The sequence below is a fragment of the Narcine bancroftii genome, chromosome 1, assembly GCF_036971445.1.
Source record: "Narcine bancroftii isolate sNarBan1 chromosome 1, sNarBan1.hap1, whole genome shotgun sequence".
In the NCBI taxonomy this organism is placed as follows: Eukaryota; Metazoa; Chordata; class Chondrichthyes; order Torpediniformes; family Narcinidae; genus Narcine; species Narcine bancroftii.
In genome coordinates this window covers 277,851,947-277,871,477 of record NC_091469.1, presented here as the reverse complement: position 1 = coordinate 277,871,477, position 19,531 = coordinate 277,851,947, and the positions used below count along the sequence as shown (strand labels likewise).

At 38.5% G+C, this 19,531-nt stretch overlaps 1 protein-coding gene across 1 annotated transcript in view; it reads right to left on the bottom strand.

The window, feature by feature from the left end:
• The window catches only part of scube2 (signal peptide, CUB domain, EGF-like 2), a 101,969-nt gene extending 94,005 nt beyond the window's left edge, over positions 1-7,964 (bottom strand). Inside the window, exons 1-3 of the mRNA XM_069913957.1 lie at positions 7,877-7,964; positions 6,588-6,710; positions 2,833-2,958 (exon numbers count right to left, since the gene is read on the bottom strand). Coding sequence (XP_069770058.1) covers positions 2,833-2,958; positions 6,588-6,710; positions 7,877-7,964 — 337 coding nt within the window. The remainder of the gene's footprint in view (positions 1-2,832; positions 2,959-6,587; positions 6,711-7,876) is intronic.
• Between the last annotated feature and the right edge of the window lie 11,567 nt (positions 7,965-19,531).

Genomic DNA, 19,531 nt, shown 5'->3' with positions numbered 1-19,531 from the left:
GGAATTTAGAAAAACATTAGGACATAAAACACAGAAACAGAATTGGAAGGGGGCCATTCTCTCTCTTGCCTGCTCCACCATTAATTTATAATGTGGACATTCTTTGGCTTCAGAACACTTTACTGTGAACACTGCAATCTTCTGATTTCCTCAATATTTAAAAATCCATTCATACCTGAGATGAACGATCAGTAACTAACTGAGCCTGCGCCATTACCTTGAGTAACCTTCACTCTGTGAAAAAATTTATTTTCATCTCAATCCTAAATGGCCGATCCTTTATTCTGAAGCTGTAACTCCCTTGCTCCAGACCCCACAATAGGAAAAGCACCCACTCCATCAACCCCTGAAAGGATTGGTATACTTCAAAGAGATCACCTCTCATTCTTCTAAACTCCAGAGAGTATTTGCCCTGTCTTCTTAATCTCTTCTCAAAGGATCTTCCTGCCATCCTAGGAAATGGAAGTGAGATTTAATGGAAAGATTAAAAATTATAAGGGAACTAAATAAATGGGAAGGATTTATCTCCTTTTGCACAAGGTTTAAAAACCAAGACAGATGGATTTAAAGTAATTGGTAAAAGCACTAAATGGAGGAAGAGCAAAAGAAATTCACCTGGTGTTAGTAGGTATCTGGGAATGACTGCTTGAAGAAATGAGAGGGGCAGAAACTTTTATCACTGTTAAGATGTGTTTGAATGTGTTCTTGAAGAGGACTGGCCTGCAAAACCAAGGCCATGGTGCTGGAACCTGGGACTCGGCTGTGTAGATCTTTGTTGGCTTAACATGGATGCAATAGAACAAAAGTCCTTTTCTATGTCATAGATTTTCTATAATTTTATTATTCATAAACTACCACTTAATTATGGAATAATAAGACAGCTTTCCAACTTTCAATTTAAAAAGCTTTCTGGACTATTATTATCAAAATAGATGAAATGTATAACCAAACTCTCCCCCTCGTTTCTAAACAATGCAAAACAAAGAAAATTATTATTGAAGAGCTGGAGGCAGCTGAGGGAGGTTGAGTCAAGCATATGATGATGTGGGAGGGCAGAGGGCAGAGGAGGCAGAAGACTGGCATTAGGACCCTGAGGACATTGAGCTCAAGGCGGATGTGTGGCAGCGATTTGGAGAAACTCCGCAGGTCACCAAACAATGGATAATTTCTCTGGGGACAGAAACAGAGATGCTGCAAATAATCAGATTGCCGTCCGAGAAGACAAATGGAATATAGATAGACTGACTGAGGGAGTGGGCAAAAGCCTGGCAAATGTTGTTGAAAACAGGAAAGTGTGAGATCAAATCAGAGGAATTGAAAGGCAGATTAGTTCCAAAATGAGAGAAATACATTGGAATTAGATGGTTAACAAGGAGTCAGCAGGCATGTATAAGTAGTGAAGAAGGTAAATTACATGTTGGCCTTCATCACAAAGGGTTTGGGGTTTAGAAAAAGGCAAGTTTTCAACAAGGTCTCAGCTGGAGCATCACACACCAATTCCGTTCCATGACCTAAGAATGGATGTACTGTACTAACACTGAAAGCAATCTAAATAAGATTCACAAGAGGCTCATGAAAGGCTAAGCAGGTTGGATCTCTTGTATTTGGAACTTAGAAAAGTGAGGAGTGATTTTATTGAAACAGGATCCCGAGGGGTTAATCTGGAATAGATGTGAAGATGTTTTGATTATCTTGTCTTTTGCTTAACCAGTCATCAGACATCTGCTTTCTGATTCAAATAGAAAACATATTTCCTGAAAACATTTTTCTTTTTATTGCCTTGAGATGATGCAGGCACACTTTTGAACATTGACTTGACCCAGTTCAGAAAAATAGACCTGTGCTGGTTATGATATCATTCTAATCTTATAGCTCTTGGATCAGGAGTTAATCTTAAATAACTCAAATGAATCAGGAAGATCTTTCTGCCTTATCCCAATCTTCACAATACTTTTAATGTAATCAAAAACAGATGATATAATATTGGATATGTGCATCATTTTATAGCAATTTTTCTGCTCGAGAGAAGGCATGACTAAACAACACAACTTCTTACATTATAGTGTTTCATCCTGAAATAGTATAAATTGACCAACATACTTAAAGTAATTATTTTTGCTTCTTTTCAATTGATTAAAGTCTGCGCAATACATCCACTTAAATAAAAGCGTGGACTTTGAAAGACTGTTTTTAAAGTGCATCTCAAAAATTTATAATGGAGAAGAGGTCTTTTTTTTTCTCTGAGACAAAGCCAAGTCTTTGGCTTTGAAGATCTGTTTAAGTTAACAGAAATGGAGCACAGCACAACTTCTTTTGAATGTATTCTTCACAAGAGAAGGTGAAGCAAAAGAGGTCTTTGTGTTTTAGAGGTTACCAGGCAGTTCAGTCCTCTCTCTTGAATTTCACATTCCAATTGAAAGTAAAATGCAGTTTTGATCTTAATACTTTCTTCTGATTGTTAAAGTCCAAAGTCTAAATGGGTGTCAAAATAAATGTATCAGTGTGAGCGTATAGCTCTCTCGCTGAATTCAACACTGATGTCTCACAAACAATTTAAAAGGGCTCTTAATTTGAAAAGTAACTTAGTCAAACAAAAGTTTGATCACTGTCTGCATATACAATTTTACTTAAAAGACATATTTTATTTTAAATTACACATCCACAGGATCTAACTTTTGAGTGAAAGGAAAACAAATCAAGGTGTTGGTACGCTTTATATTGTGTTAACATCTAAATATTATGATCTTTGACTTTAGATGATCAGATCAAGTGACTATACTGAAGTACATTTTTTTTCCTGTGTCCAAACATGCAGCAATAATTTCCCCCTACCCAAACAATTGTGTCCATCATGTGCCAACATGAATCCATCATAGCAAGTGCAGCGATAGTTTCCTGGAATGTTGATGCATTCATGTACGCAGCCTCCATTGTATTCTCTATCACATTCATCAATGTCTAGGAGAAGGAACACAAAACAGAATGATGGATGCTTGCTGCTAAAAAGAGACATTGACACAGCTAAAAACTGCAAATTGTTCAAAAGCCATTTAAAACCACACTAACCTCATTTGGAACCCATAGATTCACATTTCATAAAAAATCATTTCATATTAAACTAAGTGGCGAACATGAAGGATGTATATATAAAATGAAAGTGAGAGCATTAAACAAGCAATTTGCCGAGACGAGTTACCACAGAGAGAGACGTCGGGTAAAAGAGAAACCACTTAATTGGCTCAGGCAATTCCTTCTCCCCAACCTCTCAGATTATTTCTAACAAAAAGATAGAATCTTACTGACGCCTGGAAACGGATGATTTTTACAGTATCAGAATGAATATTTTCTTTGTCTATATAATGCAAGGTCTCAAAGACTAATCAACAATCAACAAGATATTAAAAGTTCAAAGATTGGTCAGAAATTATTTGGTGAAATAATTTCCACCTCATTTTACCAAATGAATTGACATGATTGGAGATTGGATAAAAAATGATGATACAAAAATGTCAAATATGTTTCTGGTTATGTTAAAGATATCTTCATTTGGACAGCTTTCAATGAAGTTGTCAAGACAACTTTGCAATCTACAATGATAAACCTTAAATAAATAATAGTATAGAAAAACATTAAATAAATAACAGTCCCAGTGGTTGGAGGTGTTGCGGATGTGTATAAGGTTGCAGAGTTGGGTGGAATAGTGGCAGATGGAGTTCAATCTGGATGAATCTGAAGAGATGCATTTCAGAAAGACAAACTTGAAAACAGGATTCTTAACAACACAGAAGAACAGAGGGATCTTGGGAGCCAACACTTTAGCTCTCTCAATGTTGCCACGCAGGTTGACAGGACAATTCAGAAGGTTTATGGTATACTGGCCTTTATTAGTCGGGGATTGAGTTCAAGAGTTGAGAGATAATATTGCAGCTCAATAAAACTCTGGTGAGACCACACTTGAAATATTGTATTCAGTTCTGGTCACCTTATTAGAGGAAGAATGTGGAAGCTCTGGAAAGAGTGCAGAGGAAATTTACCAGGATATCGCCTGGATTGAAGAACTTTTCTTATGAGCTAAGGTTAACTGAGCAAGGGTTTATGTCTTTGGAGTGAAGAAGGATGAGAGGTAACTTAATAGAATGTAACAAGATTATGAGAGGTATGGACAGAGTGGACAGGGCAGCATCTTTTTCACAGGGTGTGAGTAGCAAACATTAGCGAACATCTGTAAAAGGTGAGGGGAGTAAAGTTTCGGAAAGATGTCGGAGGTACGTTTTTATTTTACATAGAGAGTAGTGGGATCCTGGAATGAAGGTAGAGGCTGGTACAACGGGGACATTGAAAAGACTTAAACAAACACATGGATGCAAGAAAAATGGAGGGTTAGGGATGTGAGGTAGGGTAGTTTTAATTTGTTGAGTTTATATAGGTTGGCACAACATCACAGGCCAAAGGGCCTGTACTGAGCGGTAATGTTCTATGTTCTGTGCAGCAGAGACCCATAATTCTGGACAATAACTGCTGAAATACAAACCTTCCTCCATTAATTCTCTTGTCTTTATGCAAGGTGAACTGAATGGTTATATTATTCACTGATATTATGTGGAGATAAACATTGGTTTAAAACTTTTGGCCCAAATAGCCTTTTTCTGTCCATAAATTTCTTTGTGATTCCATGCAATTCTTTCCCCTCATCCATAACAGTTAAAAAGCTAAGATCAGCAAATGAAAACCTCTGGCTGAAAGTTCTGTTGGACACTGTGTTGTACAAACAAGGTCAACCACTTTTAATTTGCAATGAAAGTCCAGATGACACCTTAATCTCTACCTGAGGGAATCGTAATCTCTGATTCTTAAAACATTAATATTGCTTTCTGAACTATGCAAGTGAATAGTATTGATGTTGCAACAGATTTGCAATATGATCATTCAAAAAAGGTTAAATGTATAACAGATAGATTAATATTATTCCATGGTTGATGTTGGTATACCTTACTCTCATCAGAAAATATTACAGTCATTTTACAGAACTCCATTAAGATAATATTAACATTAATTTCACAACATTTAGCATGTATTTATATATAAGTAAGTTAACATTCTAAGCAGCAGTTCAATTCTTGCCTTTATGCACTCACCACCTGCACTAAAATCACTTCATAAAACATCATGATAGAACACCCTCAATGTGTTCACTGATGAATGCACTAACAAATCAATTATATACTTGAGTTTGGCCCATATCCCCCTCAACCTTTCCTACCCATGAATCTGTCTAAATGACTTTTCAATAGCATAATTTCCACCTCCTCTGGCAGCTCATTACATATACCAAAACCCCTCAGTGCAAAAAATTTCCCCTTGGATCCCTTTTAACTTGGGTTCGAATCTCGTGCTGTCTATAAGCAGTTTGTACATTCTCTTCATGGAGCAGCTGTAACGCTAGTGTCGTCACTAGTATGAACCCATGGAAAGCAAGGAGCAGAAATACAACGTTCCCACAGGGTCCAACCATGCAGTCAACTCCACACAAGCTTTGAACAGCCCGTTAAAGGAGTCAATGGTAGTTTTATTTAAAATCCCATGACCACAAGATCTACGCCCAAGATGGTGGCGTCTCTGAAGGGACTCTCTTTTGCTTCTCTTTCTCTGATTGTAAGAGGTTATTCAGGCAATTTCTGCCAATGGTGAATATGTCTGCCTTACAACAGGTAAAAGCATTTCCGTGCATTATGACACGATTTTATTACTTGACAATAAATTGAATCTTGAAACTTGATTCTTGCATCTTGAATGTCTGCAAGGGTTTCCTCTGGGTACTCCTATTTCCTCCCACAGTTCAAAATGTACCGGGGGTGGGGGTTGTGAGTCAATTGAGTGTAATTGGACGGCACGGGCTCATGGGCTGAAGGGGCCTATTAGTGTGTGTATGTCCAAAAGTTACATTTAAATCTTTGCCCCCCCCCCCCACCTTATAGCAATGCTCCCTTATTTTAGACTCTTCTACCCAGGGGAAAAGATGGTCACCAGTCACCTTATCAATGCCCCCCAAGATGATGATATACTCTGCCCCACCCCCCCCTCCAAATAACTAGGCTCCAATGAAGAAAGACCCAGCCACTTATTATAATTCAAGTCCTAGTAACATCCTCTTGAATCTATTCTGAACCCTAGGATGCTAGACATCAGTCCTGATGCAGGATCTTGACCCAAATCATCCACAGTGGCCTGGCATCCAGCAGTTTGCGTTTTGCTTTATTTTGGTGGTGGTTAACATAATGTGGTTTACTAGCAGAACACAATTCTTTTATTATCCTATTTTGCAAGAATGATTCTGTGACATTACAACCTGGAGCACGATATGAACTGGACAGGTACTTTCTTTATATTAAATGTTCAGTAAATATGTCAAACCAAGGCACTTGTAGACATAAATAGCTTTTGGAAATTCTCACAGCATTTTTAGCCGATAGAACTACAAACAAAAAATCCACTCTCCTAAGGAAAGGAGATTTGAGTACAGAAAGAGAACAAAAAGTTCCCTAATGTTGTCGCAAAAGAAAATTTTGGTAAAATTAGAAAATTGTCACCTTCACATTTCTTTCCATTTCCTTTATAACCTGCTTTGCACGTGCACTTATACGACATTTGTGTATTCTGACAGATTGCATCGACATGACAGACATCAGTTCCTTCTGTGCACTCATCAATGTCTATAAAACAAACAGGAGGGACAGGATAACAAAGCTGAAGCTTGAGGAAAGCTCCAGGGAAACGACAATTCTGTATCATTTTCACCTTTGTTGTCCAATGCAACATGAAAATAATCACTTGAGCTATTTATCATTAAACTCAAAACTAAAAAGCAAGGTTAAAAGACCAGTAAATTTATGGAGGAAAGCAATCTCAAAAGGCAAAAATAAAACCCTGAAGTAACTGCTTCTGAGCAAAGTACCTATTCATAACGCAAGATAACTGTGCATTTGGAGAACATCAATTATTATTAAAATTTGGAGAATTAGAAATTCTCAATCTGAAAATTCAAATTCACTGAAAGCCTGAACAATAAAATAAAACTCAAGAAAACACGGTTTTTGGTGACTGATCCACAAACGGGTTGGGATGTTATCATCACTCCAGAAGCACTGTTCTGGGGAACTCACAATATGGTGAGACTTGCAATTAAAACAATTGCAGTGAACAAAAACACAAACAGAAAATCTATCGCTCATGTGAATTATCAAACCTGCAACATCTCTGTCATTAAATTTACCAAATAACTACCTTGCTTAAAACTAATGCAACCAACATTCTGCGGACATATATACATGTAATGACATCATTAAATTTTCTGGATTATGTTTTATAGCAAATATGAGAACAAAATCATATGCAGCACAGATTTTAATTGTCTACTTCAGACTTCACATTTTTCAATGTAACACAACCAGCTTAATATCAAACTCAAACTCTGTACATGTTTTAATGACAAGAGCTTATTAAGAAATGCAATGACATTCTGTAAACATCAGTACTGTATTACCTTGTTCCATTTTTTCAACGAAGGGCACTATCTTTATAGGATAGTAATTTAGAAAAAAAAATCTGCTACAAGGCCATTACAAAAGTAATTTAAAAATAAAACATGACAAAAAATATTGCAGCATTCATAACATTACAAATCATGGCACTGTAGCAAAATAAGTAAATGTTTAAAGGAAATAAAATGAACCAAAGGGTAAAGATGTAATTAATATTTTATCCATCTCAGGTATTGGAGCAATAATTTTCCTCATTGACATGAAGCAGTGAGCCAAATGCAATTCTTCCTTTGCTAAGGAGTGAAGCAGAAATCTCAAACCAGTGAGCACAAACTTACCTAGAATTCCAGCACTTGTAGGGCTTTCACAGCTGTTTAACAGAAGTAAAAACGAACAGATGTGGCACGGCAAACAAATAGCCCCCATGATGATATGATCCGATCTTTAGTGTCTCTTTGCAAAGACACGTTTGAGCTGAGAGATAGGGTTGTCCTGACTGGCTGATGAATTCACCAGGATTGTTTGCTATGCCTGCCCTTTAGCCTGTGACGTCATTGGGGTAACGAATTGATCCCTGGAACGGGTCTGACTAACTTCACCACCAATTAGAATATCCAAATTAATTACCTGCCAGCCCTGTACAGATAGTCTCTGAATTGCAAAGTCTGCACATCTAATTCCTGTGTTCCTTCTCGTTCAACTGTATTCTCTTCTCCATGCAAGCAGACTTCACATTTTGTGCTTACATTCCCCTCCAGTAACAATTCTCTGTGTATCATTATTTCCACTTTATGTTTTAAACTTTACTTTCTTCTTGCTTTCTCTCTGTCACTTTCATTCACTCTTAATCTTTCCTTTTTTTCTGCTATGTTTATTCTTACACTCATTCTACTTGAACTTTTTTGCCTCCTTCTCGTGTTTATCCTGATTTTTATTCATTGTCGCAGTCTGATATTGCCTGTGAAACAAAATTGTTCAGCTCTGCTACAGTTCCAGAGAACTGTCTCACAAATCAAAGCAGGTGTTTCAAATCTAAACTTCAAACTCTGCATGTCAACAAATTTGGAAATAATATCCCATAAACCTGGATCAAAGAATTCTAAAACTAGAAATTAATAATTGTAGAGATGTAGATAAGCACAACCCACTCAAGCACCAATCAATCCCAAACAACTGAAGAAATAACTGTGCTGTAATGGCACATTAATATAACATTTGTGGCAATAGATTAGATAACCAGCCACTTGGAAAGGAATCATTACATTTTTTGGTCAATTTATTCTGTGGTTAGTCTCACAAAATCAGCACATTCTGCGTAACTGTTTGCTGTTTTCAGGAAGTTGGAGTTTCCTCTTTGATTGCCCTTTAAGGCCAAGACTTCTAATTAACAGTATGTATTTATACATTTTCCCACCAAACAAACAAATATGACTATACAATGTTATTTCTTCAGAATGTAAAATACTGGATGATTTTTGAAATACTACATTTTAACCATAAACAAGATATACTTGGTATTCAGTTTCATTTCTGTTTTGTCAATGCAATAAAGCTCTCTTTTTCACTGAATTTGGCCTTTTTTTCCTCTTTCTACTTAATCCCTTCATCTCATTGGTTGATTCAATGCTTATTTCATTGTTCAGCAAGTTCCCAATCCTCCTCACTTTTCCATTATCCATATTTAGTAAACAAACATATAAGTTTATATTACCAGAGGACAGGCAAGATGCCCCATTCTATTGGAAATAATTGTTTTCAAACTGTATCCTATCATTCACAATAGACTCTCTGGTACATAATGCAATGACCAACGGAGTGACACATTGCTTTTTCATAATTGGGAGATACTTGATGACGTTTCTACAATTATTTAACAGTAAATCATTAATTTTTTTTCCCACAACTCCACCCTCCTCCCACTTCCCTTCCTGGTCAACAAACCCCAGTCTAAATAATGGCACAGCTTGGAGCTGGTTTTACATTAACATTCACACATCCTTAAAGGGGAGGTCAAGTCAAGTTTATTGTCATCTGATTGCACAAGAACAACCCAACAAAACAGTGTTCTCCGGTCCTCAGCGCAAAACACGCAGATACACAACCAGAAGTAACACACATACAGACAGACAATGCATATGCAGGGCAAGTCTTCATCTATACAAATAAATAAATAATGATTGTTCCATAAATATGAGAGTCTCGGATGGTTACTGTGAGCAGTTTCTTTGGCCGTTCAGCATTCTCACTGCCCATGGGAAGAAGTTGTTCCTCAGCATTGATACTCCTGTATCTCTTTCTCGACGGGAGCAGCTGAAAGATGCAGTGTGCAGCATGGAAGGGGTCCTCAATGATTTTGCATAATGTGGGTAAACACAGAATATAACTTCCATAGAAAGTGCAACCTCGTGCTGTTGGTTTCCATTCATTTTCTGTGCCGCATCTGCATCGTTCTGTGGGAATTTGTTTCCTCCCCTTCGGTCCCCCCCAAAAAAACCCAGTTTAACTCTGCATCTGGCAGACAGGTGGAAGAAAGGAATGTACAGTGCCACTGTTCCATACTTGTACAATTTCCAGATGTTATGCCAGCTATCCTGCCGAGAAAAAGGTGCTGAAACTGACGTCTGGTTCATGGTATATCTGACCTGGAAGACTGACGGCTAGGGTCAAATTTCTTCCATCACCAGGCCATCTCTACTCACCTCATGAGAACATCACTGAATATCTGAGCAATCACAGAATCAGCTCCAACATTCGCACAGATATACTTTCACAACAGAAATGGGTTTAAAAAATTCTGAAGAAAAATATCCTGAAGTTGAATCCAAACTAAAGCTCGAAAGAAAAATGAAATGATTCCTCTTAAAAATAAATTATCCAGTATAAAGATGTGCAAAAGATTTGTGCTTTAATATGCTTATTTCCAAAAACTTTTTTTTTATATAACTGTAAATATAATCAATACCACCAGATCAAAAACAGATATTCAACAGATTTCAATCTTTCTTAAACTTTCTCGCCATAATGTTCTGTTGTGAAATTTACCCTTAATTGAAATGAAATTCCTCATGAACATTTTGAACATTATTTCTTGTGTTTAAATTATCCCACCCAGTAAACTAAATTAAGAGAGGAGACAATTCTGCTTTTATCTTAGCTTAGAATAAAACTTTTCATCGACAAAAATATGTTTGCTCTTAAGAAATAGTTGGCTTTTCTTTGAGCAGAAATAAGTGCAGAATGCTCCACATAGCTAACAAGGAACTTTGAAAAATGTGAGTGCATTATTTCCTTAGTTTGTAAGCTACCTGTGGATGTCAACAAATGTGAAACCATTAAATCTTGCAGAGGCAGTAAAACATGATTTGAAACAGTGCGCAGAGCTGGGGATTGTTAAAGGTCCAGTACCTACTCCACGCAATTGTCCTTAATTGACACGATGATGAATTATCACTTTATCTGGACAAATGAAATAAAATTTTCACCCTTCACTTTAGACAAAATGGATCATATTTTGAAACTGAAGCTGTGTGTTATCAATTTTATTTTATGAAGAACAGGAAAATTAAAACACATTGAGTAAATCCAGGTTTGATGACAGGATTATGTTAAATGATTTGATCTCAGCTGTAACAGCAGCAGAGACTGAAGAAATAACCAGGCACCCTTAGGTTGGAAGGGAAACACTGGTCATTAATGTTGGGAAGTGCATAGGCATCTGGGGTAGGTAAGGTCACACTCAACCGGACACACCAACCCCCACCCTACCATTGTTGAAGTACCTCCCGACACATTGTTTGGACGCATTGATTTAGATGGCCTCTCGAGTGCAGTGGGGTGCAGTCTGACAATAGGTTAAGCATTAAATGAAACTGAAAGGATTCCAAAATAGTCAATAACAGTTTACAAGCAGAAAGAGAGAGCAGGAAAACTTTTTGAAACACCAAGTGATGTCAGCAAAGCAGAAGACTTTTCAACTGTTGGTAAACAGGATCAGTTAACAATGTCACACAGCTGGCAGCTAATGCACACACCACTGAATTTCCCATGAAGTCATTGGCATAAGAGATTATTAACCAAAGAGGCAAAGTTAAAGGTCAACTAATTTTGTAAAGTCACATTGGTCATTAATAAAATAACATGCTTGAAATAAATATTGGCCAACTACTCAGTCTGACTTTTCCCTTTGTTCCAGGGTATCAAGGCAAGGGCAGCATTTAAGTGAAACACAAAAGTCTGCAGACGCTGTGATTGTAGTATAAACACACCAAAATACTGGAGGAATTCTGCCGATCTTTTCAACATCTGTAGAAACCAAAGATATATTGCTGAGATTTCAGGCCTGAGCCCCTCTTCAAGGAGTAATCAGAATGAGCCAGAAGCAGGAAGTCTCAGAATTCAGACAATACTGGATGGAGGAAGAATTCCGACCAACAAAAGGTGTTAATTGGATATGATAAGGGACAAGGTAAGAAATTATCATGTTTGTGTCAAAGGAGACGGGAGGGAGGGACAGATCTGGGGGAAGGCGACGGGGGAAGAAATGAGGGAGGGGGGGTTTAACAAAAGCCAAAGAAGTCGATATTAATGCCATCCAGTTGAGGGTCCCAGTCGGAAGATGAGGTGTTGTTCTTCCAATTTGCAGGTGGCCTATGGACAGACATTTGAACAAGGGAATGGGATGGGGAATTGAAAAGGGTGGCCACTGGGAGATCCACACCATTGTGGCAGACGGAGCCAAAGTGGTCAACAAAGTGATCTCCCAGTCTGCGACCAGTCTCTCTGATGTAGAAGAGACCACAACAGGAACACTGGATGCAGTAGATGACTCCTGCAGATTCCCAAGTGAAATGTTGCTTCACTTGGTAGGACCATTTGGGGCCCAAAATAGTGGTGAGGGAGGAGGTGTGGGCACAAGAGGAACATCTCCTGCAGTCACACGGGTAGGTCCCAAGAGGACGATTGGTGGGGAAGGAGGTGTGGGCAAGGGAGTCACGGAGGGAGAAGTCCCTGCAGAAGGCAAAGAGGGCAGCATTTAATACATCTCTAATTGCCACAAACCATTAGGACAAATGTTACAGGGAGGCAAGCACAGAATAAGATTTGAGGCCAGCATAGAACAGCCATGATCATGTTAAAACATGGGGCAGGCTATCTGGGGCTATCTGCTCCTTATGTTCTGTTTTCTGATCAGAAGAAACACATAGAGGGATTGGACAGCCTCACAGCAGGGTTGCTTCCCTGAAGAATGGGCTAGATTTTTATGATAATCTGTAATTTCATCAGCAATGTCATTAAAAATAGTTTTTAATTCCATATTTAGCTAAGTTTTAAAATTTAAATTTTCCAGCCATCACATCACAATTTAATCATGTTTCCCAGTTAATTGGCCAGGCTCTGCAAGCTGGCCCAGTAACTTAATAACAATACTAGTTATTTAGGAGCACTGAGAACCTGAGAACATATGTTTAAGGTGAGGGGAAGAGATTTAATAGTATCCTAAGGACGTAACTTTTTTTAATTACACAAAGGGTGGTGAGTGTATTGAACAAATTGCCGGGGGAAGGTAGTTCAGGCAGGTACTTCTGCAACGTTAAGAAACTGTTAGGCAGATACATGGATACAACAGGTTTTGAGGGATCTGAGCCAAATGCAGGCAGGTGGGACTAGTATGGGTTGGGTACTTTGGTCAGTGTGGTCAGATTGGGTCAAAGTGCCTGATTCCATGCTGCATGGCTCTATAACATTCAGGTTTGGGCAGCATGGTTAGCACGCCAGCAACCCGGGTTCAAATCTGGCAATGTCTGTAAGGAGTTTATATGTTCTGGTATCTGTGTGGCTTTCCTCCGGGTGCTCCAGTTTCCCCTTATTTTTCAAAAATGTACAGGGATTATAGGTTAATTGGTATATCTTGTGGGGTGGGGGGGGGGGGGCATGAGCTAGTGAGCCAGAAGGGCTACTTACTGTGTTGTATGTCTAAAAAATATTATTTTACTTTAAAATGGATACTTTTTTTAAAATGGAAATTTCAGTATGTCAAAGATAAAATTGAATAACTCACTCTTCGATCAGAATCCTTCCCTTGCCTTATTCTCTCCACATTGTAAACTTTAAAAATGCCTACTTTTCTTTTGCAAACTGTGTTTGATCTTTATGTTAAAGTGCAAGTTAAACACGCAAGCTTGAAGCCTTTTACTTGCAATCCTTTACATTTCCATTTTTCTGGATCAAGTTCAACATCAACCCTTCAAATAACAAAAGGAGCTGCTCCTTCCTGCACAAGTTCCTCTCATCCTGTGCCCACAGCTGTTTATTAATCACACTTTAAGACTCAAATCTTTCAAAGAACATTCTGTCCATTTTCATAAAACCTCAAACTTGGATAATTAATTTTAAAACGTGTGATTTATTTTGACTTAACACACTTCCTAAAGCTTCAAGATTTCACTCAGCTGGTATCTTTTTCCTCTCTTTTGTGGACTTAGTTATAGTAATCTATCTGTGCAATGATTTCATGTGTTGGTAAAGTGGTGATTATCTCTGAGTTGCAGAAGTTGCATTCAGTGTTGCTGTGGAGCTTATTGTTATTGTTGCTAAGACTCACTGTTTTATCTGGTCTAATGTAGGATAGAGGTGGACTACATACAATTTCGCTACTTTACCCATGTATAAATCTGGGGTATTAGCTTTGTTGATAACTAATTGGATCCCAGGCTTTCTATAATTGGATCCTGCACATGGTCTGCTTTCACTCTCAAGAGGTCCAGTTATAATTTAACATGGTTATTGTATGGTTGGCTTTCTTTTACTTACGCACTAGTCAATCATTGTTTTATTTCTTTTTGATCTTCTGGAGGATATATTTTACTTGGCAAAATTTTCTTGAACCTGCCATTGATTTTATACACATCTTAAGAGGTGAGCTTAGAGTGACAATGCAGCAAAGTTTGGGTTGTCCTTTGTCTCCCTGCATGTGATAAGTGTTCTCTTAACTGTTTGGACAAGTACTCCCAGGTAACCTGTTGAAAAAATTGAAATGGTGGACCCATATGCACAAACACCTCTAATTATTTAAAGAATAATATTCCATTGGCAAGAACCATTTTCTCAGAAATTTGAGAAAATAGGAGAAAAATGCTGTGATCATTCTTAAGGATCTCTTTCACCCTTCTGATCCATGGAGTAGCCGTCTACAGTTGGCCATTGTTGGCCTCTCCCATAGAAATCATCTCCTGTAGTATATCATGGTCTAAGTACTGTCTCAATAGCCAACTCCCTGTTGTTGCGTATTCCTGTATTTTATGCACAACATATTATCACCTTTACCTCCATATGTTTGTAGATATCAATCCAATGTTCAGCTGCTCCGGCTCTCTGAAACACCAATTCGCCTTACTTTGTGGGTATGATTGTTTTATCTTTTCTAGCCACTGTGGAAAGGACTGTAACTCCACACCCTGCCATTCTCACCTTATTCAACATAATTGGTGTTACACATAACAGGTGGTGAACCTTTACTTTCACCTTGCGGTTCATCAATGGCAATGGATGAGATTGTGCAGCTGCCAGTAATGTTTCTTTATCTGGATTCTATGTCAGCACAATACCTTACTTTGGAGCCCCAGGAACCCTGCTGCCTAGGGGTTTTTGTTTTTGTAGATTTGTTCTAATCAGGGATCATTTTTCAACCATGAAAGTGAACCATTTCACATCTAGATACAACTGCTAACAATTCACTTTCTGTATTAGCATATCAAGCTCCGTTTAATTATATTGTTCTGTGCACCAAGGTACAGTGACTCAGTGAGAACATTCATTTTGCAAGCAGTCCAGCTGTTAAAGGTGGAGCTATAATCTAACATCATACGTTCCAAGGCTAAGTTACTTTCTTCTGCCAAGTTGACAGCTTTAGATGCTAATTAAATTAAATCTCAGGCATTTGGGAATGAGGTATTTTGCTGAGGTGTGATCAGTTCCTTTCATTGTCCACTAGCTCCTTCAGTTGTCAGAAATCATTTCACACAAGGATGACCACTGATTCTCAGCATTGTCCTTCTTTAGGACTTCTGAGTTTAACATGAAAAGAATGAAGGATTCATGCATTGGAATGAGCTGACTTTTCCTAAGCCTGGCAGAATTCTATTTGACGAGTCTGCTATTCCAAATGCTTTTCTCTTTATGAAGCATTGTCAGCCTGTGGACAATTTTTCTACTTCTACCATCGCCTTGTGGAGATGACATGTCATCTTTATCAACCATTGCAGAGGTCCAGATGTCATGCCTACTGCTCACTTCCAACCTCTGAAACGTGACCATTTTCTCTTGAAGCGTCATGGCATACTCTAAAGCCAAAGATAGTCATTGGAATTTGTCATCCAACAATGTATTAAATGCTGTCAAAAGACCTCACTGAGTTTCATATTCCAACACTTGCTTCTGCAAATTTGTTGAAAGCTTTGGTCTCTCCCAAGGCTGACCCAATTTCTTCTATATTGGCATTGTAAGATGATCCTTCTTGAACTTCTGATTCAAGAGACACAGTCTTGTTTAACTACAAAATCAACTTTTTTTGTCACTGAACTGATTCTAATCCAATTGTGTACTTTAAAAAGCAACCATTGTTGGCTATTCAACTGCAGACAGCATCACAGAGGTGACTACCCCTTGATACCTGCACCTACACTGTAAACCTATGACTAAAGGGAATGGCTCAATGCCTCTCTGCCTGGCCTCCCCTTTCACCCCAATAGTGATATGAAGTTACTCAACAAACACTGCAAATTGAAATAGGGGTGGTGGGTGGTGAGGTTACTTGATGTGTACAGTTTAGTTCAAAGCAATATTTAGATGTCCTGATGTGCAAAAAAAATGAACAATTCTTTAATAGAAAAAAATTGTCATTTTCCATGCTCAAATATACATTTTCAAGATGTCAAAATGCTTTTCAAATATACAATAATGAACATGATGAAATGCAACTGCATCATATATTTTAAACATTAAATTAATGTACACCCTAATAGTTCTTAATAGGTTTTCAAGGGCAAGTTTAAATGTCATTGAGTTTCATCAAATGTGCCATGTTACTCAAGGCTGATACATTCTACTTCCAGCTGACCCTCCTCTCTATTCTGTATTCAAACACCGGAACTTGACCAGGAAACCACATGGAGCAATCAGATTACCTCCTGCTAGTTAAAGGTAGAAATATTGGAAATGAAACCAGCTACATGTGGATTACTTCAAGTGAGAGTGGACTGGTAACATGAAAGAGCCCTTAAAATCCTTTCTCCAAATACTGTAATTAAATGTCCAGATGGTACTGACTTCAGGTAAACACAGATGCTGCCTTATTCATGAACTCTACATTTACCTTATTATTTCACAGCTATTTGAGCTGAATTTCATTGTGGATTTGTTTCTTTGTACGGGTGTTTTTTGTACATTTAATTTATTACCACTTTCGACTTGAAAGGGGACTCGAGATGTGTGCAAATGATTAAATCCAGGTCAGCGACAATAGAATACAAAGTCAGCTGACAGTAAAATAAAGAAGTTTTACAGCAAACAAGTATGAGCGAGTCCTGGAATATAATTGGGTGAGAGATTTCCCAATTTCTTTATTGCATTAAAATGGCCACATCATCTGGTCTTCACAAGATACCCAACATGAGGATTGATTTTTTTTTTCCCCCATAAATATACATGACAAAATTTTCAATATCTATTGAATATAAAACTTTTTCTTACAAAACATGAGCATTGATTTGAACTGAGACAAACTTTTAAATTTCCATTAAAATTATGAAACGATGGTGTCATTATTTTATGCCAGTACCAGAACTCCTATCAGCTAGGAAAACAGGGAGGGCCTGCAGGGTGACCTTTTCTTTTCCTGAGTACACTGAAAGCATGAACAGATGCATAAATGTCATTTTAGCCTCAAGGTTGGTAAAACAGTTATTCCTTTCCTTCAGAAATTCTGTTAATGAACACATACATCTCTGTTGCATATCAGATCATTTTCTTTCATTTTGTTACCCATCATTAAAATTATTTCTAATGGCACAATCACTATTTTATATTTAAAAGTCATGAATCCTTTTCATACTTCATTGTGCAATGAACCCACTATTAGGTTTATTAACATATGGACACTCAAGTTAATCCTCTAATCATGTCATGATTATTCAACACTTTATTTACCTTTTGGCATTTCTTTCCTTTTCTTCCTTCTTTCCACTTCATCTGAATTGTGCTTTAAACTATCTTCATATCCATTCCAACACTTTAATCTTACAGATGCAAAATCAAGATGAGCTTGCAACTGTAATCATCCCCTCACTACTGATCAGCAAGCTTCAAAACCTGGGCTTCTGCAACTGGATTTTTGACTTCCTCATCGGTAATCCACAGTCAGTGCAGATCAGCAACATCTCCTCTGCCAATTAAAGCAGGCACACCTCAAGGCTCTGTTCTAACTTACCAGCGGTTCTCAACCTTTTTCTTTCCACTTACATACCAGTTGAAGTATTCCCTATGCCATAGGTGCTCTGTGATTAGTAGGGGATTTAAAAATTTCCATATATGTAATTAATAAACTATTATACAGAACAAGAAATGTTTAAACTCATGAACATTTTCAGTCATTATATGTTGGACCACTCTCTCCCCCAACTATCTCTAAATAAATAAAGTTGTGTGTGTGTGTGTGTGTGTGTGTGTGTGTGAGAGAGAGAGAGAGAGACATATATAGTAATACAAGATAAGGAGAAAAAAATTAATGGATTGCTCAGAGTATCACTTTCCAACATACTGGGGTCCAAAGTTTATATGATCAATTTAAGGAAGGAGGTTGATATAGGTCTTAAGAGGCTGGTAGAACATTTCTATCTATTTATACCTAAAATTTGCATATATAGGTTCCAAATACACAAAAATATACCATATTTATTTCTCAAATTATATTTTCTGTGAAGGAATACAACTTTGAATTTTGCATTCCGTCTTCCCATACCTAAATGTGAATCCGATTTCAAGTCACTGCAATACATTTCCTTGCTACTGCTAATACTATTTTAACAAATTTCATTTGATATATTGATAATTTCAATTTGCATCTAGTTCCTTCTATATTCCCCAATAGGAATAAATCTGGGTTTAGTGGAAATACAATGCCTGTAACTGATTCTAAAAAAACCCCAAAAAAGTCTTGCCTTAGGGCACACATGTCAAACTCTGGCCCGCGGGCCAAATTTGGCCCGCGATATAATTATATTTGGCCCGCAAGATCATTTCAAAAATGTATTAGAGGTGGCCCGCCCTGCAGCGAGAGCCGATGCTGTTTTTTGGTAATGTCACCCCCATCATCCTCCCCCTTCATTGCACATCCTTCCCCATTGTAACACGAGAAATTGTAACACGAGAAGTCTGTCGATGTCATCAGCCGGCAAGCCAGTTGGAAGGCTCCCCGCACAACCAGTCACTTTTCCCACCTGTCGAGCGGTGCGGCGGATGGGCGAGCGCCTGTGATTTCCTGTCGCCGTGACGGGCATGGCAGGCTGCGCACGGCCCCCGGACAGCGCGAGCCCCGCGCGACTGGCACCGGACGGCCCTTCCACAGTGCAAGCGCACTTCTCCCGGTCGCTACGGCCTTTAGCGCTTGCACCCGCGCGGACCCCAGGGACGGCTGGTTCGGCCCTGCACGTGAAGAGAGAGATGGTGGCTGTCCGCAAAGGCTGATCGGCAGCGCGCTGGGCCTGAGTGGGTGGGTAAGCAGGGGTGGGCAGAGGGTGTAGGTGAGGAGTAATGGGCAGGGGAAGTTATGGTGGTGCGAGGGGCAGTTAGAGGGAGGGATGAGTAGAAGGAGGGGTGGATAGGGAAGAGGTAAAAGGGGAGGGGCAGGGTGAGTAGGGGAGGGGTGATTAGAGGGTGAGAGGTGATTAGAGGGTGAGAGACAGGTAGAGGGAGGAACAGGTTGAGGGGAGAGGCAGTAG